The sequence below is a fragment of the Rhinoraja longicauda genome, chromosome 31 (assembly GCF_053455715.1).
Source record: "Rhinoraja longicauda isolate Sanriku21f chromosome 31, sRhiLon1.1, whole genome shotgun sequence".
Lineage (NCBI taxonomy): Eukaryota > Metazoa > Chordata > Chondrichthyes > Rajiformes > Arhynchobatidae > Rhinoraja > Rhinoraja longicauda.
Genome location: NC_135983.1, coordinates 19,907,310 through 19,935,010, shown reverse-complemented (window position 1 = coordinate 19,935,010; position 27,701 = coordinate 19,907,310). Strand labels below are relative to the sequence as shown.

The 27,701-nt window shown below is 41.7% G+C and overlaps 1 protein-coding gene and 1 long non-coding RNA gene across 2 annotated transcripts in view; one reads left to right on the top strand and one right to left on the bottom strand.

Annotated features, from left to right (window-relative positions):
* LOC144608342 (fibrinogen C domain-containing protein 1-like) overlaps positions 1-19,425 on the bottom strand; it is a 31,353-nt gene extending 11,928 nt beyond the window's left edge. The window contains exons 1-5 of the mRNA XM_078426008.1: positions 18,803-19,425; positions 18,447-18,590; positions 10,420-10,884; positions 8,502-8,658; positions 679-815 (exon numbers count right to left, since the gene is read on the bottom strand). Coding sequence (XP_078282134.1) covers positions 679-815; positions 8,502-8,658; positions 10,420-10,884; positions 18,447-18,512 — 825 coding nt within the window. The 5' untranslated portion in view covers positions 18,513-18,590; positions 18,803-19,425. The remainder of the gene's footprint in view (positions 1-678; positions 816-8,501; positions 8,659-10,419; positions 10,885-18,446; positions 18,591-18,802) is intronic.
* The window catches only part of LOC144608343 (uncharacterized), a 107,407-nt gene that overhangs the window by 31,215 nt on the left and 48,491 nt on the right, over positions 1-27,701 (top strand). The window lies entirely within an intron of this gene.

The window sequence follows — 27,701 nt, the reverse complement described above, 5'->3', positions numbered from 1 at the left end:
GAAGTATGATGCTTGAAGAATTAGCACCAGCATGAACCATATGACCTGTTTGTTGGTTGTGAATTCTATATGATATTTCAAGCAGCTGATTCCAACAGATTTCATTGCTCTCAATTAAGGTTTAACCGTTAAATACGTGATGGCACTAAGAGCAACCCATTCCAAACCAGATCTAGTTTAACAGTGTAACAATCAAAATAGAACCAAATTGTCTGGACTTGGTGAATCAGTTGCTGAAATCCAGTGGACAGATTTAGATGACAGGGTCACAGAGCCTGAAATAATGTGGAAAATAACTGGCGCAAGGATGAGAACATTTTAAAAAGTGATTATCTAATTTTGGTCTGTGAGCATATAATCAGATTGAGACTGGGCAAATAAAATGGAAGGCAATGAAGATGGAGAACTGAATAAAATATGGGGAATGAATGGAGTGAGAGGTAGAGAACGAATGCAATTTTGGAGACAGAATGAAATAGATCAGGAAATATAATTGAGTGGATTGATAGATAGGACGAGATTAGGAGTTAAAATGGAATGGATTATCAGTATGATTAAATGGACGGGGAGCTAAAATGAATTAAGATTACAACATAAAATTGAGTTGGATTTGGGCTTTGGGAGGTAAAATGGAATTTCACAAAGAAAGCATTTCTCAGGTGGAGATTGACTACTTACTGTCCAGCCACCTCCAGCCACTGTCATGTCACATGAGACCTGAAATCCTGCAGGGTAATGGGTAGGAAAAACAGAATAGATTCCATCCTCTTTGTAACCCCTCAAGAAGATGTCATAGCAGTCTTTGGGGCGAGGGTCTGCAAGGGATTTCCAAAAGAAAAAGAGAGTGTTTAGCTGATGTGTTACTGTTAATCTACACAACAACTGCAGTCATACAGCACAGAACCAGATCCTTCTGCCCGTAGTGTCCATGCCCACTATTAAATACCAACCTGCACTAATCCCATTTACCAACACTTGATTTGTAACTTTCCATCCTTGCCAATTCAAGTGGTCATTGCAATACTTAATGAATATTGTAAGAGTCCTTCCCTACTTGACCCATTTAGGCAGAGTGGTCTAATTACAGTCACCTCAGATCCCATCTAAACTCTTACTCCTTACCCTAAATCTATGCCTAATTTTAGATATCTCTGAAATGGGGAATATTTCTTCTTATCTATCATCTACCCTGTCTGTTTCCCTCATAATTCTGTATACCTCTGACAGGTCCCACATCAGCCTTCTTTATTCTAAGGAAAATAAACGTAACCAATCTAGTTTCTTCTCTTATCTGAAATGCTCCATACCCGCACATCCTAGTAAATCTCCTCTGCATCCCCATGCCCTTCCTATAATATGGCCACCAAAATTGTACATGGCACTCCATTTGTGGCCTGACCAATGCTTTAAAAACATGCACCATAACCTCCCTGCAGTTAAATTCTATGCTCCATCTAATGAAGACAAGTATCCCTTATGCTTTCTTCACCTTCTTACAAATCCATGCTACACCTTCAGGAATCCTTGGAATTACACACTGAGGTTCCTCCATTTCTCAATGCTCCCTCGGGACCTACTATTTATAAAATTTATAAAAGTGAACAACTGAAAGAAGGAACATTGATTTATGAAGCATTTTTCACAACATTAGGATATCCAGAAGATATTACTACTATAATGTAAGAAACATGGCAGGCATTCTGCAGCACAAACAGCAATCAGAATAATCCATTTCAGTAATGGAGTTTATAGAATATTACAAAATATTAAAAGCATAGAAACTGCTATTGTTGACATTTATGCTTCACTCAAGCTTCCTCCTACCCCTCTTCATCTAATCCCGTCAAATATAATCAATATTTTCTCTTTGTGCTTATTTAGCTTCCCTTTAATTGAATCTGTAGTACTTGCATAAAGTAGTCCTTGTGCTACCAAGTTCTATATTCATCCCATTCTTTGGAAATAATTCCGTGTGAATTCCCCATAGTATTATTTACTATCTTGTGCACTCTAGTCAGGTACAGCTTGCAACTAAAACATTCTCTTTATATCTATCTTGTTAAACCTGTTCATAATCTTAAATTCCCAACAGCCTTTTATCCAGAGAAAAGTGAACCAGCTACATTTTTTAATAAGCGCATTATTTCAGTTCTGATATAATTCTCCTATTTTTAATCCTTCTCCAGTGCCCTCTTATTATTTTTATATTATGGATACCAGAATTGTTCACAATATAGCCTCATCAAGGTTCTAAATAACTTCTCTAATTTTCAAATATGTTTCTCTTGAAATAAATTACAATGTGTTTTTTTAAGTGGCTACATTAACCAACTTTTCGTGATCACTATGTATCCCCATGTTATTCTGTATTTTCATCCATTTCAATGTTAATTTACAAACAAGACATGGTTTCCAGAATGCTTGACCACACCTTGAGTTATATTGTTCTTTTCTCAATTAGACTTCTGAACTGCACATTTATCATCTTCATGTATTTGTCTCCATTCTCCTCTGTATTAATTACACCTCTCTAAATTTCTGGAAATTGTCAACATCCTGAATCATAATTAATTTTAAACAGTGACCAACAAAGATCCCAGCAACAAATCTCTCAATAGACCACTTTCACAATCTTGAGTTACTACTGTTAATCTCCACTTTGTGTTCTGTTTTGTAGCCAGTTTGATATCTATTCAGCTACTTATTCCCTAATTCTACATGTCTGAACTTATTCAGGTTAAGGTATAAGTGTTTACAGCAAATATATTCGACTGCACTTTTTTGAAACAAAGGGAGAAAGGCTTTTTAGACCCCTTCAACACAGCAGAAGGGTTTTTCTATCAGTGCTCATCGGAAACTTGACACTGCAACATTCCTCCTGTAATGATTTGGGATTGTTAACCTAGATTTGTGCATTCAGGTCTCTGAATGGGACTCAACCCACTACTCACTGACAGAGGCAATCTTAGTTCCCCACCCCACCAGCCACCTCCTCACCCCTCTTAAGCCATCCAGAAGTCGTAGATTTAAGCAACAGGGAAACAGGCCCTTTGGCTCAACCCATCCATGCCAACCAAAATGTCTAAGCAAGACCCATTTGGTTGAATTTGGTCCATATCCCATAAACCTATATAAAATGCAAATGCCTTTTAAACACTGTAATTGTACACACCACTACCACTTCCTCTGGCAGCTTGTTTAACATATCCATCACCCTCTGTGTGAAAAACCTTCTCTTCAAGGCCTCTTTACATTTTTTTCCATCTCATCTTAAATATGTGATCTCTAATTTTTGACTCCCCTACTCTGGGAAAAAAACATAGAAACATAGAATAGAAACATAGAAAATAAGTGCAGGAGGAGGCCATTCGGCCCTTTGAGCCAGCACCGCCATTCATTGTGATCATGGCTGATCGTCCCCAATCAATAACCCGTGCCTGCCTTCTCCCCATATCCCTTGATTCCACTAGCCCCTAGAGCTCTATCTAACTCTCTCTTAAATCCATCCAGTGATTTGGCTTCCACTGCCCTCTGTGGCAGAGAATTCCACAAATTCACAACTCTCTGGGTGAAAAAAGTTTTTCTCACCTCAGTTTTAAATGGCCTCCCCTTTATTCTAAGACTGTGGCCCCTGGTTCTGGACTTCCCCAACATTGGGAACATTTTTCCTGCATCTAGCTTGTCCAGTCCTTTTATAATTTTATATGTTTCTATAAGATCCCCTCTCATCCTTCTAAACTCCAGTGAATACAAGCCTAGTCTTTTCAATCTTTCCTCATGTGTCAATCCTGCCATCTCAGGGATCAATCTCGTGAACCTACGCTGCACTGCCTCAATTACAAGGATGTCCTTCCTCAAATTAGGAGACCAAAACTGTACACAATACTCCAGATGTGGTCTTACCAGGGCCCTATACCAGGACTGTGTTTTGGGGGGTTTTTGGGGTTGGGTAATTTGGGTGCCTGTTTAGTGCTTTTATTGTTGGACTGTGGGTGATTGAATTAACATTTTGTTCAAGATGGCCGCGCCGTTGTGTTTGGCTGCCTGCCACTGTATGTTTCATTTTTTTCCTAGTCAGATGTGCAGCACTTTGGTCAACGTGGGTTGTTTTTAAATGTGCTATACAAATAAATTGACTTGACTTGACTTGACTATACAACTGCAGAAGAACTTCTTTACTCCAAAACTGAAATCCTCTTGTTATGATGGCCAACATTCCATTAGCTTTCTTCACTGCCTGCTGTACCTGCACGCCAACTTTCAGTGACTGGTCTACAAGGATACCCAGGTCTCGCTGCACCTCCCCCTTACCTAACCTAACTCCATTGAGATAATAATCTGCCTCCTTGTTTTTGCCGCCAAAGTGGATAACCTCACATTTATCTATATTATACTGCATCTGCCACTCATCTGCCCACTCACTCAACCTGTCCAGGTCACCCTGCAACCTCCTAACATCCTCTTCACAGTTTACACTGCCACCCAGCTTTGTGTCATCCGCAAACTTGTTAGTGTTGCTTCTGCTTCCCTCTTCCAAATCATTAATATATATGGTAAACAGTTGTGGCCCCAACACCGAGCCTTGCGGCACTCCACTCGCCACTGCCTGCCATTCTGAAAAGGACCCGTTTACTCCTACTCTTTGCTTCCTGTCTGCCAAAACAGTGACCATTCACCTTATCTATGCCCCTCATAATTTTATGTAAGTCTTTCAGGTCAATCCCTCAAATTCCTTTGTTCCAGGGAAAAAAAGGCCCACCCTATTCATTGATAGGATTGAGGAATAGAGGGATCTTGTGGTCCAAGTCCATAATTCTCTGAAAGTGGCAACGCAAGATAAAGCGGAAAAGAAGGCATATGGTTGTGAATCTTTCCAGCTTAATGACATCCTTCCTCTTGCTCAGCGACAACAACTGCACACAATACTCCAAGTGCGACATGTCTCCAACAACTTTTACCAATTTCTACGAATGCACCATAAAAAGCATCCTATCCAGATTCATCACAACTTGGTATGACAATTGTTCTGTCCAAGACAGCAAGAAATTGCAGAGTTCTGAATGCAGCTCAGTCCATCATGCAAACCAGCCTTCCTCCTGCTCGACTGCATCCACACTCCATCTGCCTCGGGACAACAGCCAACATAATCAAGGACCACTCACACTCAGATCATTCTCTCTTCTCTCCTCTCCCATCAGGCTGAAGATACAGAAGCTTGAAAGCACAAACCATCTTCCGAAGGAAGGAAGAAGGATGAAATTCCCAATCTTCCAATCTACCTCGTTGCGGCCCTTTTTTATCTGCACTTTTTAATCTGCACTCTATCTGTAGCTTTAACATTGTGCATTCTGTTTATTTTCTCTTTTGCACCACCTGATTCATATTCATGAATGGTAGGAATTGGCTGGACAGCACACAAAAACTGTTTCACATGGTATCTTGTTGCACTTGCCATTAATAAATCTATACCAATACCAGTCTGAAGAAGGGTCTCGACCCGAAACGTCACCCATTCCTTCTCTCCCGAGATGCTGCCTGACCTGCTGAGTTACTCCAGCATTTTGTGAATAAATCGATTTGTACCAGCATCTGCAGTTATTTTCTTATATATACCAATACCAGTGATGTGTTCAGTTGTAGTATAACTTCTCAACTCTTGTACTCAATGCCCTGACCAAAGAAGTCAAGCATGCCAAAGCCATCCTCACCTGTCTACCTGTGTGCGTTAAATAACTTTGAATGGAATTAATCTGTCTCGATTAATATCAAAGCAGTTCATAATCTTAATGGACTGCTTTGTAATAAATGGAGACAGATTGTAAGATGGCACCAGATTTTGGCATAATATACAGATTCTGAGACACTTTTTGCTTAAAATATATTTCTGCAATTATCACCTTTAAATGGGGAATACACCTGCTTCTCACAAATCAAACACCCACTCTGCACTGCATAAATATGTAATGTCTATACTGTAAATGCTTTATGGTGATTTAATATCCTGTGGGCCATCAAAGAACTAACGAAAATATTCCTAATCCGACTTTTTTTAACCTCATGCTTAACTACTTTGCCTTGTGTATAACAGAAAGAGGCTATATAGTTCTTCAAGTCTACACTGGCTCCCGGGGAGCAATCCCATTAGTCCCATTCTCCCTCTCCTTATTTCTCTTTACTCATGCAATTGAAATTCACTCACACATGCTCATCATCAGATTTTTTTTTAACATAGATCAAAGGAGAGTTCCTGGAGCAGTGAAGCGGCATTGACTACTACGCTGTCATGTCCTCCATTGTAATGCTTTCTTGATCAGCTTCTTATTTATAATCCTCTCCAGACTTAAGCTCATCCAAATCTCCACTTTCCTAACTCACACCATTTCATCTTCTCTCATCAGCTCTGAGTATGTTGACTTATATTGGCTCCTTGTCGAGAAATGCTGTGAATTTAAAATTGTCCTCAAACCACTTCTTAGTTTCATCTTTGTCTATCTCTGTAACCTCTTCTTCCCACCCTACATTTTGCTGAAATCTCTATGATACTGCAATCTTGACTATTCTGGCTCTTCATTCTTGCCCTTGCTTTCTATTGGCCAGATCCTAGGCTCTGAAATGTTCTCCCTAAATCTTTGCCTTCCTGAAAATTTGTGATCCCAAAAATTGGATCATTTGTCTTAAATGACTCCTTATGAGTCACAGTGTCAACTTTGTTTTGTGTGAGATCAAAAAATTCCAGTGAATTTGTCACATAATTTCTCTTTTGTACATCCACACAGTCTCTGCCAGTCCACTTATTATTTTCCAAGCACTCTGTTACCACTTCCTTAATAATAGATTACAACATATTCCCTGCTTTTGATGTTAGACTAACTAATCAAAAGATCAGTTTTTTCTCACTGTTTTAAAATTGCGTGGATACATTTTATATATTCCAGTTTGTTTGGACAGATTCCACATGTTTATTAAACAATATTGGAGTTTGTGGCAATTGGACGTTTTATGCTGGCAAGGATTGAGGATTGGTTAATGGAGAGAAATCAAAACGTGTAAATAAACAGGTCATTTTTGGGTTGTGAAGCTGTATCCAACAGAGCGCTGCAGGGATCAGTGCTGGAGCCCCGTCGGTTCACAATCATTATCATTGATTTGGATAAGAGTATCAAGTGTATTGAACCCAGGTTTGGTGATGATATAAAACTAGTTAACAGTATGCTCTGTGAGGATGCAAAGAGGCTTCAGGGGATATCCACAGACTAAGTGAATGGGCAAGAACACAGCAGGTGGAAAATAACATGAAAGAACGTAAAGTCATCCACTTTGGCAGAAAAGCTTCTTTTTTTTAATGTTGAGGGAATGACAAGTTCAGAAGGCAGGTGATCTTGTGCGTGAATCTCTGGGTCAGATTGATTGCTTGAATGATGGGTTTATCATATGAGGAGATAAAAATCCAACTGAGCCAATGCTCTTCAGAAGAATGAGCAAAGAACTCGCTGAAATGTTCAGAATTTTTTAATGGTTTGATAAAGGAGTGTGAAATTGATGTTTCTCCTTCCCGAGATGTCTAGATACAGGGGCCACAGTTTCAAAATGAGAAATTAACTGTTCAGGAACGATGAAAATCATTTTTATTCATTCGAAAGGAGATCAATTTTTGGAATTCGCTATCCATACAGAATGTGGAAACTCGTCACTAAGTATATTCAAGATGAAGATCAAACGTTTTTGGACATTAAGGGAATCAAGGAATGTTGGGATCATCTAGGAATGATGTAAAAAATCAGGTATAATTTTATTAAATGGTGAAGCAAGAATGAGGAGGCTGAATGGCCTGCTACTTTTTTCATGTCATAGGCTGATACTTGTGACACTATTGATACAGGGGAAGAGATGTACTCTCTTGTGTACACAGATAATCAACAGGTAGCATGTCTCACCTTGCAGTTGGATTAAAAGACCCTATGGCAATATTTTAATGACTAGCTCTTCTCAAACTCATGATTAATATTTTTAGCTCAATCAATTTCATTAAAATACTTCACAAACATCTGCACTCTGTCAATCAAGGCCAATTAGCGTTCCTGGTTGCCAACTACTTTAATTCCCCCTCTCTTTGCCATACTGACCTATCCCTCTACTAATGCTGGCAGACCAGGCAATTTCCATCTGCAGTTTGTCTTTTATCTCATTAAAACAGTCATTTGGTTATCAGCGCATTGTTGTTTGTGATTTCCTGCTGGGTATAATTTGCATGCTACAAATTTGCTACATGCAATAATGACGACAATTCTTCAGGAGTAAAGTGCTTTGGGATATCCTGAGGTTAATAAAGACTCAATGTAAATACAATTATTATCTTAATTTCTTAATTCCTTTCTCTACTTCAGAATTGAAGAAACATGGGTAGGATGAATTGCACAAAAGTGCGGCAGAATGATTGCCATTTGGGGCAGGATGAACAAGGTGTTAGGGAAAGCAATGATGTGAGTGCCAATCACACTTACCATTTGGGCAATGCTTGGGGCGATGTCTAGTTGGTCCTTTCACCAGATTTGCCTTCACATGGGGCTTTAAGGCTCCTTGTTCTCTTTGGAGAGAATCCAATGCATCTGTCATCGAACCTATGACGTTAACCAAGTTTATTTGACTCTCTGCGAGCAGCTATGGGGAAGAGAAACGGTATAATAGGAAGATTTAGATGTTGTCAACTCATGTTGGCCCTATTCCTAGAGGAGTCATATACCTTGCCGGTAATAGCACACCTCCCTCTCTGAACATAAAATGTCCAACATGCCCTATTTTCTAACACTAATCAGAGAACCCAGCAGACCTTTCATTACTCTGCATCCTCCCTGGTTTCTATTTTTTGTTCAATTAATAGCTTTTGTAATGCAGGATCTGACAGAAATGACTTTAAATCCATAAGTACTCCCAGCTACCTGAGGTCCCAGGATATTAGTACAGTTGTTCCCCTAAAGCCGACTGTCCATTGCTGTATTGTTAATGATAGTGTAAAATTATATTTTACCTCCTTAGAAGATAAATAAGCCCACTATGGATAGCTCAAGGGAGACCACCAAAGGGAAGTCTAATTGGAACAACGATAGAAATCATAAGGTTACAAGAGCAGGTTGGGTGCTAAGTGTCCTGCTTTATGTCACTTACGAATTGCCGAAGCCTTTCTACCATCTAAAGACAGAAATCAAGAACGTGATGTGCCAATGTCTACTTGCCAGGGTGACTGCAGCAGCCATAACACTCATGAAGCTCTAAACTATTCAGGACAGAGCATCCCTCTTGATCAGTCCCTAAAGATTAGCTCTCGTCACTATCAGCTCTCCCTGCGTATGCACCACACTCCAGCCAAAAATGCAATGTGGAAAATTGCCACTTGTTTTTACAATAAATCTTATGCACCTATGAGCTTCATCACCCGGAGGCACGAGGGGAGCAACCAAATGGAAATGCCATCATCTCCGTGCCCCTTCAAGTCTCACCATGTTCATGTGGAATTTTAATGCCATTTATTTATCATAATTGGATCGAAATCTAACAGCTCTGAAGGACCTACACCATAAGGACTGCTGCATCTCACCGCCACTTTCTCGAGGGTAGTCGGTTATAATTGCTGACCTTGCATAACGACCCCCATCATTTGAGAATGAATTTTAAGAAGTAAGAATTTTGAACAATCCATTTCCATTAAGATTTCAAAGTAAATTTGACCAAAAAAAGTCAGGTTGTTTGCTATATTTCAGGTTGTCTGTTATATTGATGGATATTTTAAAGATATTGTGCAGGACTGCAGGGAAACATGCTCTACGTGTCCAAAAAGTGTTAGTAAGTTTACTGAGGGCAAGTGTGGCCTTGGTTTACCTTCTCATCCAAAAGATTGAATCTCCAAAAGTGTAAAGCTCTTTCGGTACTGCAGAGGGAATGACAGCCGGAATTTGTGCTCAAGTCTCTGCAGTGTGCCTTCTGGAGTCAAAGGTAAGAGGGCTAATCCACTGGGGCATAATTGTCTTCAACAGACCGTAAAATAGGCCACCAATTCTCCTATGCCAAAACCATGATTCGAATACAATCCTTCAACTCATGAGCCAATATTCCAGCAATGAAACTGCTTGCTTTCATCCCCAATTATTTGGTCAAGTTAACTTGATCCTGCTTTGTGAATTTGGCCCTCTGTTACTGTGGAATTATGACTTTATGCAAATACAGAAGCCACAGTGGAGAATAATATAAATTACTGGAGAATGATATTGCAACTGTGATGTTGCAAAGAACAGCTGCCAATGGACATAGAAAGTGGGTAGCAATGTCAGTGAGTTAAGAACTTAATTGCCTGACCTGACCTGTGAACTGTGAATTGAGCTTTTGAGTGCTTCAATACAGGAATGGGTGTTGATTTCATTGCCTTACCTCAATTAACCTGCCTTGCTCTGACTGGAGTGAATTCAGTTCCTGTCTCAAACTGCCTTGGCCCTGTTTCAAGGCCTCATAATGCTGCCTCAGTTGGGCCGAAAGCTTGGAGACTTGACCTGCCACTGTGACCAGCATCGCCATATCCTGCCCTTCAGTTGCCCCCATCTCCTCCCCACGGCTGGACACGGCAGTGAGAACAGATGACTGGAGCCCTTCCAAACGGTCCAGGTCTGTCTTGTAATCCGGGCAGTTGGGGTCCACAAAGATGCTAATCCTTGAGCTGTCAGCCTGGTCTATGGTAACCAGAGCCTGCGCCTTGTCCTGGTTGGTGCTGATGAGAGGTGGTGCATCCGTGCCCTGGTGATAGTGGTTGAGGAAGAGGAGGGTTCCTGTTACTGCCACAGCCAGTAACACTGCCAGGAAGAGCAGGACCATACATAGCACATAGCCACAGCTCAACTTCTGCAACAAGGAGAGGTTTTGGTTAATTAGGATTCCCATGTGGCTGAGTCTTTTACAGAAAACAGAAGCATCATTGACCCTTAGTACATGGAGGGAAGAGGCCATTCAGCCCACAAACATGTTCCACCATTCATTTAGACCATGGTTGATCTGTGTCTCCATTCCATTCATCTGCTTCAGTTCCATAAACCATTTATGTCTGCATCTAATAAAAGTCTTGTAGATTGAAGGAACTGTAGATCCAGGAATCTTAAGCAAAACATAAAGTGCAGGAGTAACTCAGTGGGTCAGGCAGCATTCAGGCAGCATCTATGGAGGAAATAGATAGGTGATGTTTCGGGTCAGGACCCTTCTAGAGTCTGAAGATGAGTCCTGACCCGAAACGTCGTCTGTCCATTCCCTCCACAGATGCATGCCTGACCCGCTGAGTTACTGCAGCACTTTATGTATTAATAAAAGTCTTGTTATTTAGTCATTTTCAATTGACTGCCCAGCCTCAACAACTTCACATGGAGATATTTCTCATACTTCTAATACTCTTTGTATGAAGTGCTTTTTCATATTACCCCTGCATACTCTAGCTCTAATTTTACATTTACATGCACTTGTTCTGAATTTACCCATCTGAGCTATGGCTTCACTCCATCTACCCCAGTTAATCCTCTCAATCTCCTTAATCAGAACATCCTCTGTATTCTGTACTTGGGGGCATGCATATGATGTGTCAGCAGCCTGTATTCCTAATTTTATTTTGCCATATCCTTAAATATTGCAAGGCACTAAACAAATATGACTTTTTCCCTTTTTTATGCTCTCAAGAGCGTATGGATGCAGTTCCTATGCTAATAACGAGTATGACTGTTTACTCCATCACATGACACATATTTTGCAACAGCAAGTAGCCTATATGGCAATGTGATAATTACCAGAAAGTCTGTTTTAGTACTGTTAGGTGAGATACAAATTGCTTTGAGCCCAGCAAGTACAACTCTATGAAATTGTGTCTGTTGACCAACAAAAACCACTGGAAAGGAGCGACCAGACATAGAATTAACACACCATCTAAAAAATATCTCTAGCAGTGCAACATTGCCTCAACGCTGCAATGGAAGTGAAAGCCTGGATTATGTGCTAAAAATCTGTTGAGTGGAACATGAAATCATGTTTCTTTGGCTCAGAAAACCGTATAATGAACCGAATAAGATCGATGCGGTAAGTAGTAAAAGTGGCACAGGAGAGGTGTGGCAGGAATGACAGGAAATGAGAAAAGATAAATAAGCAGAAGTTTAGAATTATGTGAGGGGAGTGAGATGAAAAGCCAAGGAATTCGGATTTGAATTGATGATGTTGAAAATAAGAAGCTCAAATTGATGAATCAAAGCCTGTTCTTAGAAACCAAAGTAGATTGAATGAAATAATCCATATTTAATATAAACTTCACAACTTGATTGAAGACACTTAGAAGCACTTAAAGAATTTAAAATTTACACCGTGCTTTATGAGTCAGAATGCACTGAGAAAATTTATTCTGTTGATTTTATTCTGTTTTGATCTTGGTTTACAGCTGAATTTAATGAGACAGGACCCTGGCAGATTATTTAGAATCATGTCCAAAGTCCCTGTGCCTTGTTGCAAACATCTGTTCTTTAGAAAGAAAGTAGTGTTCCTTCCTAGGAACTAATGCACATCACACATAGTTAATGAAGAGCTTGAATTTATATGCCACATTTCACACCTTCAGCATGTCCCACTGTACATTACAGCTAATGGTGTACATTTAAAGAGGAGTCACTGTTGTAAACGCAGCAAACAATTTTGGGACAGCAAGTTTCCACAAAGGGTAATGTGAGAATGAATAGAAAGCCTGCTCTGATGATCCTAGTCGAAAGATTTACATTATCCAGGAGATCATGCAGAATTCCCCTCTATTTCGATGTGATCACAACTGAGTTACTCCAGTATTTTGCAAAAATCTTTAGTATAAACCAGCATCTGTAGTTCCTTTTTATTACATTCTATATGTTTTAAGATTGTTTTGAACAGGGAAAAGACTGGACCTTGCGGAAAGGTACTAATTGGAGTAAAGCAAACTGCGATGTTATTAGGCTGGAGCTCAGGAGGGAACACTGGGAGCAATTGTTATTGGGTAAGTCCACATCAAATACGTTGGAGATGTTTAGAGGCCACTTGATCAATGTTCAGAACCGGCATGTTCCAGTAAGGAGGAGGGATAAGGATGGTAATGTAAGGGAACCTCGGATCACCAAAGAGGTTGTAAATTTGGTCAAAAAGAAAAAGGAAGCATAGGCAAGGCTTGAGAGGTTGGAATCAGACAGGGCCTTTGAGGAATATCATGAAAGGAGGAAAAAATCTCTTGTGGGCGATTAAAAGGACTAAAAGGGATCACAAAATCCACGGGAGAAGAATGAGGAGGAGATAAGACTTTTCTTTGCCTTCCATCACAGTGAGGGTGTGCCTGGAGCAATCACTGTGATGGCTGTTTGTGTTAAAAATTGTAATTGTGTGTCTTGTGTTCTTTATTGTCTACTGCCGGAGTTATTTATCCAAGTTATTGAGAAAGACAAGAGAGGAGATTGTGGGAAACTTGACGAAGATCTTTGCATCCTCTCCAGCCCAATTCCTATGTGCAGAAAAACCTCCATTAAATTGAGATGGGTTGTAAGGATTAAGTCTTCGTGGTGCAGTAAAATCATCTGTTCTCAAAACTCCAGGAGTTGAAAATTGATTAAAGGGAGTAGAACAACTTAGCTGAGTAACTTTCAAATTTCTGAGTATATCAGCATACCTTGAGAAACTCATCTGATTTTTCAAGGGAATTTTCATTCTTTCTGGCAATTCTTTTCTAATATAAAACAACACCAATGATGTCAACTGCAGAGCAATACACAAAATTTTACCACAGTGAAATTTTTATGCTCACTAATCTGAGGTGGCGATTTTTATTTATGCTTTGAACTTCATGGTTTTACATGTCCTCTTTTGCTTGAAAATGTGCTCATCACACTTCGCTCTTCGACTCCACTGACCTCTACAAAGTCCCATAATCTCAAATACAATCTCATATTTATCTTGTCTGCTCGGCCTACAGAGCACAGAATCATGATCACGCTGCTTCAAGTTCATTCAAGACCATTACCACTTATCCCTATCACAGTGTGATGCCCACGGTTGGATGAGTCAGGTCACTGAAACTGCATGCTCATGGAGAGAGACTTCATCTACTTTTTCTTCAAGACCACCATTTTCAACAAAATGTTATTTTTCCAACTCAATTATAGCTAAATATTTTCTAGCTCAGCGATTGTCAACTTCAGCTGGATATCCCTGGAGTTCCCATTTTCTGAGTGCCAACCAACCTGCCTGTTGCCTTTTCTCTTTATTTCTAATATTTAATAACTAATGCTTTAAAAAAAAGACAAAAAACATACTTTTTAGTTCCTCTTACATATTTGTTCGGTACGGTGACTTGGAGATTATTCTTTAATTCCTTGAGGCTTCAGAACAACTCTGTTCGACTCTGCTGGGCAGCATCTGGTTGATGCAGATTCGACAGATCATTTTAAAAAGCGTGAATAATCTATGTAATGCTGCACCAGCTTGGACCTTATTTTCTTTGCTGTTATCTGGTGTGCATTGCGAGTAAATCGCTGTGTTCTCGCCACAATATTAATTCCATCCTGATCCTGAAGTTCTGTTTATGTGTTTAAAGGTTTGACTGGTAGAACTTCATATCCATACATTCTGTTGTTAAAATCCCGACTGAATTCAAAGATGGAAAATGTTATTGATTGATTTTGTAAGCAGCGAGGACAAAGGATTTAAAAATTACAGGTGAGGCAAATATTTTTGGCTGTTGAATCAGGATAGTTGTTGTGAACAAGCAACAAACATGGATCAATCCTACTCCTCCTGTGTCAACTGAACCAACTGTAAATCACAGAGGAAACAATGAAAAAGGGGAGTTGTGGCGAATGTAAAGTTAAAATAAGAGGACCCGTTACTTCGGCAAGTCTTAAAATGCCAGTTTGAGAGATTAAGTGTTGATCTAATTATGGTGTTTAAGGTGATTAAAGAGTTTTGTTGGGTTAGATAGAAACTGTTTCCTCTTGTGAGTGAAGTTTAGAATAGAAGGGCACAACCTTAAAATTAGAATAAAGCCTTTCATTCATTGAGGTTGAGAGCAGATTTTCACACAATATGTGCTGGGGTCAATTGATAGAACTGTTAGGCGAGGGTTTTATGGGTAAATGAACAAAATCAGGCAGAGCTGTGAAGGACAGATCAACCATGATCCTACTGAATGGTGGGATAGACTCAGGGACCAGAATGGAATCTAAAGTTTTGGATAATCTCGTGAATAGAGCAAAATAGCACATACATTGTTGAACAGTTTGTAGTGATAGATGAATAATGACTTTGTGAGTCCAGCATAAACAAATGAAACAAAATGTGGAAAGCTAAAAAATAGTGATGAATAGCATGGATTGCTGTATAATAATACCGAATAACATAGTGGTGTGAATTGTAGGATTATGTGAAACAGTGAGAAAGTCGAAGAGTTTTGAAATTCATTGGGATTGTGATCATTCGTTTTCAGTAGCGTAGGTTGTGGTGTTGAATGAAGAATGAGGGGTATTAATGTGAAGAGCGTAAAATAGTTCATATTGATGTTGACACAAGTAGATGCTTTTTTACAAAAAACACGACCCAATAAAAAGTGCTGGAGCAACTCAGCGGGTCACGCAGCATCTCTGGAGAACATGGATAAGGGAACCTTGATGCTGAAGATAGACACAAAAAGCTGGAGTAACTCAGCAGGACAGGCAGCATCTCAGGAGAGATGGGTGACGTTTCGGTTCGAGACCCTTCTTCAGACTGGTTAGGGATAAGGGAAACGAGAGATAAAGACGGTGATGTGGAGAGATAAAGAACAATGAATGAAAGATATGCATAAAAGTAAACGATGATAAAGGAAACAGGCCATTGTTTCTGCTACAAAAGCTGTTTGTAGGGTGAAAATGGGGAGCTTGTGTGACTTGGGTGGGGAGGGATAGAGAGAGAGGGATAGAGAATGCCGGGGCTACCATAAGCGAGAGAAATCAATATTCAGACCACTGGGCTGTAAGCTGCCCAAGCGAAATATGAGATGCTGTTCTTCCAATTTGCGTTAAGCCTCACTCTGACAATGGAGGAGACCGAGGACAAAAGGGTATGTGAAGGAGAATTAAAGTGTCCAGCAACTGGGAGATCAGGTTGGCTCATGCGGGCTGAGCCAAGGTGTTCCGAGAAACGATCGCCCAGTCTGCGTTTGGTCTTGCTGATGTATAAGAGTCCACATCTTGAACAACGGATACAATAGATGAGGTTGGAGGAGGTGCAAGTGAACTTCTGCCTAATCTGAAAGGATTGTTGGGTCCCTGGGCAGAGTCGAGGGAGGAGTTATAGCGACAGGTGTTGCATCTTCTGCGGTTGCAGGGGAAGATACCTGGAGAAATCTCGACTACACTTCTTCCCACCCTGCTTCCTGCAAAGACTCTATCCCCTACTCCCAATTCTTCCATCTACGCCGCAACTGCACCCAAGATGAGGTGTGCCATACTGTAACATCCGAGATGTCCTCATTCTTTAGGGAACAGGGGTTCCCCACTCCCATCATAGATGAGGCCTTCACTCACGTCTCCTCGGTACCCCGCAGCTCCGCCCTTGCTCCCCATCCCCCTAGTGGCAACAGAGACAGAGTCCCCCCTAGTCCTTACCTTCCACCCCATCAGCCGTCGCATACAACACATAATTCTCCAAAATTTCTGTCGCCTCCAACGGGGTCTCACCACTAGCCACATTTTCCCATCTCCACACCTGTCCGCCTTCCACAGAGACAGTTCCCTCTGCAACTCCCTGGTTAACTCATCCCTTCCCACCTAAACCACCCCCTCCCCAGACATCGGCGAGACCACACGCAGAGTGGGCCATCGTTTCGCGGAACACTTTCGCTCAGCCTGCGTCAACCAACCTGATCTCCCGGCTGCTGGACACTTTAATTCTCCTTCCCTTTCCTGCACAGACCTTTCTGTCCTCGGTCAGAGTGAGGCTAAACGCACATTGGAGGAACAGCATCTCATATTTCGCTTGGGTAGCTTACAGCCCAGTGGTATGAATATTGATTTCTCTCACTTCAGGTAGCTCCTGCATTCTCTGTCCCCCTCTCTCTATCCCTCCCCACCCAAGTCGCACTAGCTTCTCATTTTCACCTTACAAACATCTTACAATGGCCGGTTTACTTTATCGTCGTTACTTTTTTTGCATATCTTGCATTCATTGTTCTTTATCTCTCCACATCACCGTCTATATCTCTCGTTTCCCTTCTGTCTGAAGAAGGGTCTCGACCCGAAACGTCACCCATTCCTTTTCTCCTGAGACGCTGCCTGTCCTGCTGAGTTACTCCAGCTGCTTGTGTCTATCTTCGGTTTAAACCAGCAGCTGCAGTTCCTTCTTACACCCTTGATGGCGAATGGCTTCCACTGCTTAATATTAGTGTTGAAAACTTGAAACAATGCAAAACAGTATTACAATGATAATCTTTAAATTACATAAGACAATAGTAGCCATGTTGAGAATCAATCATGCTGCAAAAATAAATTGTAGGAGTACATACTTAACCGTATAAATAATACAAACACTTGTACGCAGAAAACATTTAAAGAATTTGGGAGAAATAACAGCAGAGTGCGTGTATTGTGGGCCGAAAGGTCAAGTGTTAGATCCTGCAACATACCCCAAAAACGGGCGAGCTGCTTTAAACCGAAGCGTCAATTAAATTCAGTGTTTACAGTCTCAACTTTAAATTTCCTTCTCAAAACTATTGTTTATTCCTAGCATTTATATTTCTGACTGGCTTTGCGGGGTTTTATGTAATCTCCCCTCCGCCTCTGGGGCAACAAATACCCCTTTCACCAGGGAGCTCTGTCAGATCTTTAATAAATGTCCAGCAGACCTCGACGAACCACGGCACCCTTCATCGCCTCGTGCCGAGATTAGAGTTAAATGTTGGAATATAAGGTGTAGTACTGAATATACCAGAGATAAAGTCAGACTAAAGCGAAGGGGGGAAATGTATTGCAGCCGAGAGAGGAGAGGCACAAACAAGGAACACCAGCAATGTTTCAAGAAAAAGGAGCAAAAGGAACCCGTTATTATATAGCCACTGCTCTCACCGTTACACACCATGCTATCAGGCAGAGAAACTACCAACAAAGGGTGATTATTCACAACGGGCAAGCCACCATAACACGTTCCACCTCTCGTTCATTTGAGCAATGTGAATTTTGTCCACTTTCGACGACACGAGAGTATTGTCATTTATTGTGACTAACATTGTTGGGAAATTCCTCCCGTTTCTTCACGTTCCCATACAGATAACAAAACCCGAAGTCTCCATGAAACAAAACATCAATTCACTCTTAAAACAGGCTTTGGGGAAGAATTGCTTTAACCTACGCCGTGCTTTCTTACTTTATTTGTGTGTAAAAAAAACCCCATGTTACCTGGGTATTTTGCCCCGGGCTATCCTGCTGCCCCCCATCCGGACTTTTCCACCTGTCGTTCACCATGCCGGAGTCATCCGGGGCTTCGTTTAATTCTTCAGAAATCTTGTGTTATTTTCCATTCCTGACTCGGCTCCAGTTCTACTGCTCAGAATAAAAGATCGAGATAGCAAGGGGGGACGGACGGAGAGAGAGAGTTGGTAGTTGGGGGGGGGGGGGGGGGGGGGAGAGAGAGGGTTAGAGATGCAAATAAACGTGGAGAGGCAGGGAAAGGCAGGGATGTACAGAGAGAGATAGAGTGGTTGAAAGGCAGATCGCGAGAAGGATTTTAAAGAGGTTTTTTAAAGATGATTTACACTCTCAGAGATAACGGTCTTCTGTGTGTATCCTGAGTGGAGAAACAGAGTTTTTTTAGTTTGTAAGGATGTCTTCCAGAGGTCAGAAACCCAAAATAAAATGTCCACTTTCTTGCTTTTCCAAGTAGTTTGATCTGATGGAAGGTTTCGGAGCCTCGGGTGTTCCAACGCAAGTCTTCCTCTCAGCGGCTCATTTCATCTGCAGGTATTCAGAGAGGTTTGTTGTGTGGGTGGGTGTGGAAGCTGACACACACACAAGGCGCGATCAGCAGCTGCCCGCTGAGAGCCACAACCTCCAGTGTGAATTTGGCAGCGAAGGTATCGGGGAGAAGGGATTGTTGGAACGGACCCTAATCGCGTCATCTGTCACTGGTCCCATGTTTTGCTTCACGTCTGCAGGTGCCCTCTCTGTGCACACTCAGTCCCAAGCCAACCCCCCAGTGCAGCAGATGTGACCGAGATCAAAGCCTCGTCTCCTCGTTAATGCACTGCCAGTTAGGAATGTTTAAGCAGGGTACATTCCACAAACAGCCTCATCTGCCTCGCATGGACTGTGTGCCAGAAACAGAGACGGACACGTCTGCTACACAGTCACACCATCCTGCGAGGGTCTACACGGTGCACACCGCTCCGAGGAATCATGGTGCAGGGTTAATTATTAAACAGGGCTGTTCGATGTTTCATTAATTCACAGCACGCAATTGTTTAAAATCTCGGAGGAGGAGTTTCTGACAAGACCAGCATTTATTGACCTTTCTGTTTTTGCCTCGAAAAGCTAGCCGTGTGCGTGTGTGTGTGTTGGGGGTGGGGGAAGAGTGTGTCGTTTGCGAGGCGGGACGTGGATTTTAAAATCATTGTGCATTTGCCACGCAGAGACTTGCCGCGACATTTCAGGGGAGCAGTTCAGAGTCACACACGTTGTGAAATTGTTCAGAGTCACACACATTGTGAAATTGTTCAGAGTCACACACGTTGAAATTACGCCTCTGGAATATGATTTCAGATTTTTCTTCGGTATTATTTGTGATTTAAAAAAAAAAAAAAAAAAAATCTCCGCAGCTTGTCCTCCATCGCCAATGTAAAAGTTTTTTGGGATGGAGAATTTGGTCACATGAGCTGAACGCACTGTTCACTGCGGGCTCGCACAGAGGAAGCATGAATGCCATCGTTAAGTTCCATGTTCAATGCTGGTGGCCGAGGTTCAATTTCTACCCTTCCGTTTCGGTGGGCTGGTGACTTAAAATTTGTCATTTTTGAAGACACAATGAACTGCAGATGCTGGTTTACATTTAAAAAAAAGGACACAGTGCTGGAGTAATTCGGCGGGCCGGGTGCAGCCTGTGCCTGTGGTCATTTTTAAGGCCATTGTGAACTTAATGACTGAGTTCTCGGCTAAGTCAACTTTTTAGCCTCTGGGGATGGGGGATTGATTTCCTTCCACTCCGATTTAACAGGTGTTGAGGTGGCGAATGAGGTGAGAACTGCAGACCCACAATGGGCAGAGGGTGCTAGGCATGGCAGCGTGGTGGGGAATTTGAGAGGTGGTCGTTCCTTTCACCTCACACAGAGTGCTCCCAATGGGAGGCCTCGAGGTTCTCAATATTGACTCAATATCGTCCCTTTGGCTCCTACTTTGAGTGTTCATAGGTCAGACATTCCAAGGAATTAGTGGAAACGTTACATTTCTACAGCGAGACTTTGAGAACATCTTTGGATTATTTTGTGCAGGAAGGAACTGCGGAATTTGGTTTACACCAAAGATGGACACAAAATGCTGGAGTAATTCAACGGGACAGGCAGCATCTCTGGAGAGAAGGAATGGGTGACGTTTCGGGTCGAGACCCTTCAGATTGTGAGTGAGGAGAGAGGGAAATATAGAGATATGGAAGCGTAAAAGATGAAAACACAGATCATAGGGGACGATGATCACAGAGGGGGAGCAGGGAGATTGGGTGTTGCAGAATTCTTGTCAGAAAGAGAAGAACATCTTCAAAGTAGGCATACCTTGAGGAGATTTCACATAATTTATGCCAGAGATGTTGGCCTCATGGGGTAGGGGGAGAGGACACTGTTTCTAACTTGGAGAATTTCATGGAGCTAAGTGTTGATGTTAATTTTCTAACATTAACATCAGGATGAAAATAAACCCTAGCAATAAATTGCAATCATGTACTACCATTTAAGCCAGGAGGAGGCAATAATAATGAGGACTTGTGCCATGGCAGCTATGGCCTTCACATTTTCTGCTGTTATTTCCATAGCAACACAATTTGTCACAGTTCTCCCATCATTATCAAGTAAATGGTTGGATCACTCCCTTTGGGAGACTTGGAAATATTCAGATGATCTCATGGGAAATGAAACCCCACATCCAGTCAATGTCTATGCCTTGCACTTCTCTTCATCCCATGCTTTCTGCATTTCATTTTGGTCCTTTCCCCCTTGTGTTGATCTAGTTTCCCTTTAAATGTATCAAAGGGATTACATGGTTTATGTATATGTGAGTGTACAGAGTATAGTCTTTGGAAATGAACCGAATGCTTTCAGAATATAGAATGCTTTCTTCTCAGAGGAACGATTTGCAGATTTAATTTAGAGGACAGGGCAGTATTGATTAATGTCAGAATTATACATATAAAAGCAGAGAAGATAGTCAAATGTTCATTTGGATGTCACATTTATTGCACCCTGAGGGTTTGCAGCATGCAGAGTGTTAGGACTCTGACAAAATCTTAAAATGGAAAGTCAATGTCTTTATGCTCTTATCTGCAGAAATTGGACTAGTAAGTATATTTCCAGGCTAACTGTTTCAGCTGTAGGTTTATTTATCATTCTGCACCAATAAATATAATGTTTGAATGTATTTAAATCTATCCAGCTACACAGTGTGTATCTATACAATATCCATCACTCCTTTAAAAACCCTCCTTAAAAGTCCTTTCTTCTGTTGTTTTTGGATTCACCTCCCTTGACTGAGGTCTTGTGATGTTTATTTGAAGCACCTTCAGGTTGATTTCCATGTTGAAAAGTGAAAAGGAAATACAGCGCAAGAGTGGAACACAACTATCCACTTAAGCTTCTGAGGTAGCCATTGAATGCCCAGCTTTCTAATCCAATAAATAGAGAACTACCTACTAAGTCACATTGTATAGGCCACATAAAACACAAGATTCTCCGACATAGCTTAAGCATTGGGAGGAGAAATTCACATAATAAAATGGAAAATACTACACATTGAATTTAGTAGTTTGCTACCTTACACTTACAGTTTGTGTGGGACTGAAGTGAATTAAAATTCAGGTCAACAGCTGTCTCTTATAAATTTCATCCCAGACCAATTCAAACATTTCTCAAACAAAAAAATTGATGGGAAATACACTCAGCATCATAAAATATTTATCAAACATCTGCTATCATACAACAGCATACCTGGTTCATAATTAGATATGACCTTGAGACGTGTTTGTTACTCTGATAGGTAAACACGTTGGATCATATTGACTGGTTTCAAGATCACACCTGTATTTATGATGTACCTGCCACTTTAAAGGCCATGAGCTATTGACAGAAAGCTGCATTCTGCGGAGATATTTCATCTCTCAGTGTGGAAAATTATAGGATGTATGTGTTTCATTCCTGAAGTGGAAACATTCCATAATAAGATAACTAACTCATGCAAGACACTGGTTATTCTCACTTGGAGATTTATCTTTTCACAATAGTCAACTCTACAATTGCCGCTGTTCAAATATTACACCTCAAGCCCCTCTCCCTAAACATCACAACCAAAATGACATTGTCCAAATGTTATCCTCCAAATGCTGCACTCCAAATATGCAACGGCAGATCTTCAGGTGTATGTAAAGTAAGTGGAATAAGTAGGTGAAGGTCATATGTGGATCATTGGGGTTGCACACATACCTGTATCAGAAGGTTGGAGCCCTATTTCAAAGACTTGACCACATATTCTAGACTAATACCCTCATCCTTTATTTAAGGATCACTACCCTGTAGGAGGTATATTGTTTCAGATAAAATGTTAACCCCCATCTTCCATGTCTGAATTCCATGTCCTGACCAATATTTATCCCTCAACCTTAAACAGATGGTCAATTGATATAACAGTACTGTTTTTAGGAGTTTGCTGTAAAAGTCCTCTTACTTCCTTCAAGTTGAAGGTATAGCCATGGGCACTTGCATGGGGCCCGGTTATGACTGCCGTTTTGTTGGTTATATTGAATAGTCCTTGTCCTGACATACACTGGCACAATCCCCAACCCTTTCTCCATTACATCAATGACTGCATTGGGGCTGCCTCCTACACCCGTGCAGATCTAATTAACTTTGCCACTAATTTCCACCTTGCCCTCAACGTGAGGTTTTGCATTTTGGGAAGTCTAACATGGGCGGGACCTACACAGTGAATTGTAGGGCTCAGGGGAGTGTTGTAGAGCAAAGGGATCTAGGAGTGCTGGTGCATGGTTCATTGAAGGTGGAGTCGCAGGTAGAAAGGATGGTCAAAAAGGCATTTGGCACATTGGCCTTCATCAGGCAGAGTATTGAGTATAGAAGTTGGGAGGTCTTGTTGCAGTTGCATAAGACGTTGGTGAGGCCACATTTAGAGTATTGTGTTCAGTTCCTATAACATGGGCACCATGTTATAGGAAAGATGTCAAGCTGGAAAGGGTACAGAGAAGATTTACAAGGATGTTGCCAGGGCTAGAGGATCTGAGCTATAGGCAGAGGTGAGTTATTGAGGTGAATAAAATCATGAGAAAAATAGATCAAGTCTATGCACAGAGTCTCTTGCCCAGAGTAGGTGAATCGAGGACCAGAGGACATAGGTTTATGGTGAAAAAGATTTAATAGGAGTCTGAGAGGTAACGTTTTTACACAAAGGGTGGTGGATGTATGGAACAAACTGAAGGAGGAGGTAGTTGAGGCTGGGTCTATCCCAACATTTAAGAAGCAGTTAGACAGGTACATGGATAGGACAGGTTTGGAGGGATATGGACCAAATGCGGGCAGGTGGGACTAGTGTAGCTGGGACATGTTGGCTGGTGTGGGCAAGTTGGGCTGAAGGGCCTGTTTCCACACTGTATCACTCTATGTCTCTAACCTCACTTGGACTATCTCTGACGCCTCTCTCCTCTTTCTTGACAGACTATTGACTGACATCTACTACAAACCCACCAACTCCCACAGTTAACTGGATTAACTCCACCCTGCCTCTTGCAAAGACACATTCCTACTCTCAATTTCTCTGTCTCAACCGCATCTGCTCCCAAAATGAGTCTTTCCATTCTAGGACATCTGAGATACCTGAGGAGGGGATGGGTGGGAAGGGATGTCCTCTTCCTTTACTAAACATAGTTTTCCCCCTGCTGTTGTAGATGGATTCCTCACCTGCGTGTCCTCTGTGTCCCGTCGTTCTGCTCATGCTCCCACTCCCCCAAGGCGGAACAAGTATAGACTTCCCCTGGTCCTCGCCTTTCACCCCACCAGCTTCTACATATAACACATCATTCTTCAGTATTTCCTTCACCACCAGTCACATCTTCACATCCCCACCTCTTTGCCCCTTTTGCACCCTCCACAACTCCTTGGTTCACTAATCCCTTCCCACCCATCCCCTGCCCAGGTACCTCCCCCTGCAATGGCAGATGTAATATCTGTCCCTATACCTCCTCCCTCACCTTCATCCAGAGACCCCAGCAGTCCTTTCAGGTGAGTCAGAGGTTCACATGCACCTCCTCTATCCTTATCTTCTGGATTCGGTGTTCCCGATGTGCCCTCCTGTACATCGGCCTGACCAATCGAGGATTCAGTGATTGTTTTGTCGAACACTTGTGCTCGGTCTGCTAAGGCTTACTGGTTGCTAACCATTTTGACTGCTTCCCATTCCCATACTGTCCTTTATGTCCTGGGCCTCCTCCATTGCTAGATTGAGTCCACACAAAAACACACAAACTGGAGGAGCTGCACCTTCTACTCGAGATTGGTAGCTTTCAACCCAACGGTATGATACGCCAGCACTTAGTGTCTTTTTTTGTAAACCCGCTTCCCAAGTCCTTGTTTCCACACAAGATAGCTATTGTATTTTTTATAATACATTTTTAAAGTACTTAATTCCCCATAAAGTAATATGAGGAGCCCCGATGTTGTGTGAATGATAGGGGAAATGTTGGCATCTTTAATAAAGGATATAATAACAAAACTGCATGAGAAGAGCAATAGGTATTGGCAGAGTCAATATGGATTTATGAAGGGAAAATCTGCTGGAGTTCTTTGAGGATATGATAAGTCGGCAGGATAAGAGGGAATCAGTGGATAGGCTGTATTTGTCTTTTCAGCGGGTGTTCCATAAGGTTCCACACAGGATCAACAAGATCAGAGCACATGAAATTTGGGCACAATAATTTGACATGGACTGAAATTGGTTATTGCACAGAAACCAATGAATGGAGATAAACAAATCATTCTCAGCTGGCTCTCTGTATCACAGGAATCAGTGCTTGGAACCAAGCTACTCAAAATATAAATCAACAATATGGCTAAGGAGGCCAAATGTCATATTTGCAAATTTGCTGACAATATTAAACCAGATGTGATTGTGAGTACAGTGGAGATTTTAAAGAAGCTCCAGGGACTAGCTGAATGAGAACATTGCAAAGGGAATATAATGTGGAAAAATGTGAGGTTGTGCATAGAACTGAAGATGTTAAATGTTGAGAGAGTAGGTAGTGTTGAGGATAAGGGACCTGCTTGTGCTTGTATAGAGCTCACTAAAGGAAACATGCAGATGAAGACGTACAGGTATGTAGGTTAATTGGCTGGGTAAATGTAAAAATTGTCCCTAGTGGGTGTAGGATAGTGTTAATGTACGGGGATCGCTGGGCGGCACGGACTTGGTGGGCCGAAAAGGCCTGTTTCCGGCTGTATATATATGATATGAAGCAAATAATTAAGAGGATAAATGGTATGTCAGTTTTCTTGCAAGAGGATTTGATATATGAATAAAGGATTCTAACTGGGATTGTACAGGGCCTTGGTGAGAACACAGCTGGAGAATTGTGCACAGTTTTGGTCTCTATACACAAGGCAGGATATACTTGAGAATATACTTGCAATAGAGATAGTGAAATAAAGATTCACCAGAATGGTCCCAAAGGTGCTGGATTGAGTTGACAGCGACTGTCTCCTTCAGAGTTTTAAAGTGAACTGCGAACGGTGTGAACAGGGGTGCAATGCTGCCGGAGGTCACCAGAGCGCCACTCCGGCACCTCTGTAAAAAAAAGCCAAAATAAACAGCGGGGAATTTTAACTAGCGGGGAATTCAACAGCAGCCGCTCCGGCACCAGTGACGGCTCCGGCACCAGTGACGGCTCCGGCAACTACAAAATTAGCACTGCAACACTGGGTGTGAACAGTGAACTGTGAACTGTGAACAGTGTGAAACAAGTGAACAGTATGAACTGCGAAGGGAATGCTAGGGGGTTGCAGGGTGACTTGGACAGGTTGAGTGAGTGGCAGATGCATGGCAGATGCAGTATAATGTAGATAAATGTGAGGTTATCTACTTTGGCAGCGAGTACAAGGAGGCAGATTATTATCTCAATGGTGTCAGATTAGGAAAAAGGGAAGTGCAACGAGACCTGGGAGTCCTTGTATACCAGTCACTGAAAGTAAACATGCAGGTACAGCAGGCAGTGAAGAAAGCTAATGGCATGTTGGCCTTCATAACGAGAGGATTTGAGTACAGGAGAAAAGAGATCCTTCCTGTAGTTGTATGGGGCCCTGGTGAGACCACATCTGGAGTATTGTGTGCAGATTTGGCCTCCTAATTTGAGGAAGGACATCCTTGCTATTGAGGCAGTGCAGCATAGGTTCACGAGGTTAATCCCCAGATGGCGGGACTGTCATATGAGGAAAGATTAGAAAGACTGGGTTTGTATTCACTGGAATTTACAAGGATGAGAGGGGATCTTATAGAAACATGTAAAATTTTAAAAGGAATGGACAAGCTGTGATGCAGGAAAAATGTTCCCAATGTTGGGGGAGTCCAGAACCAGGGGCCACAGTCTAAGAATAAAGGGGAGGCCATTTACAACTGAGATGAGAAAAAACTTTTTCACACAGAGAGCTGTGAATTTGTGGAATTCTCTGCCACAGAAGGCAGCAGAGGCCAATTCACTGGACAAATTTAAAAGAGAGTTAGATAGAGCTTGAGGGGCTCGCGAAATCAAGGGATATGGGGGAAGGCTGACACGGGTTACTGATTGTGGATGATCAGCTATGATCACCATAAATGGCGGCGCTGGCTCGAAGGGCCAAATGGTCTCCTCCTGCACCTATTTTTCTAAGGAATTGAGAAGATCTCATCAAGGCTCACAAAATTGTTAAAGGTTTGACAGGCTAGCTGCAGAGAAGATATTTCACATGCCCAGCGGATGCAGTATTAACAAACACAGTTTGAAAATAAGGGCTAGGTCATTAAAGACTGAGGTGAGGAGAATCATTTTCACTCAGGGAGCAGTGAATCTTTGGAATTCTTTATCTTAAGGACAGTGGCGTTCATTCAAAAAGCAGACTGATAAAGGAATTCAAGAGATCTGGAGATAGTAATATACACAGATATGTTAATGTAAAGCAAAGCAGGCTCAACGGGCTGGATGGTCAGCTGCCTATGTTTCTCTTACTATATTTTCATGAAAGGTGCTATGGAAATATAAGCCTTTCTCTTTTTGTTACTTTTCCCGATCAATTGCCATTAAAAGAGAAAAAAATAGCAGTCAACAAATAGCAGTCAACAAATGATAAAAGTCATTTAATGCATTAAGAATGCAGAATGTACTCCAACATTTTCTGCATTACACAAACATATTCTTCAAAGGCTTTG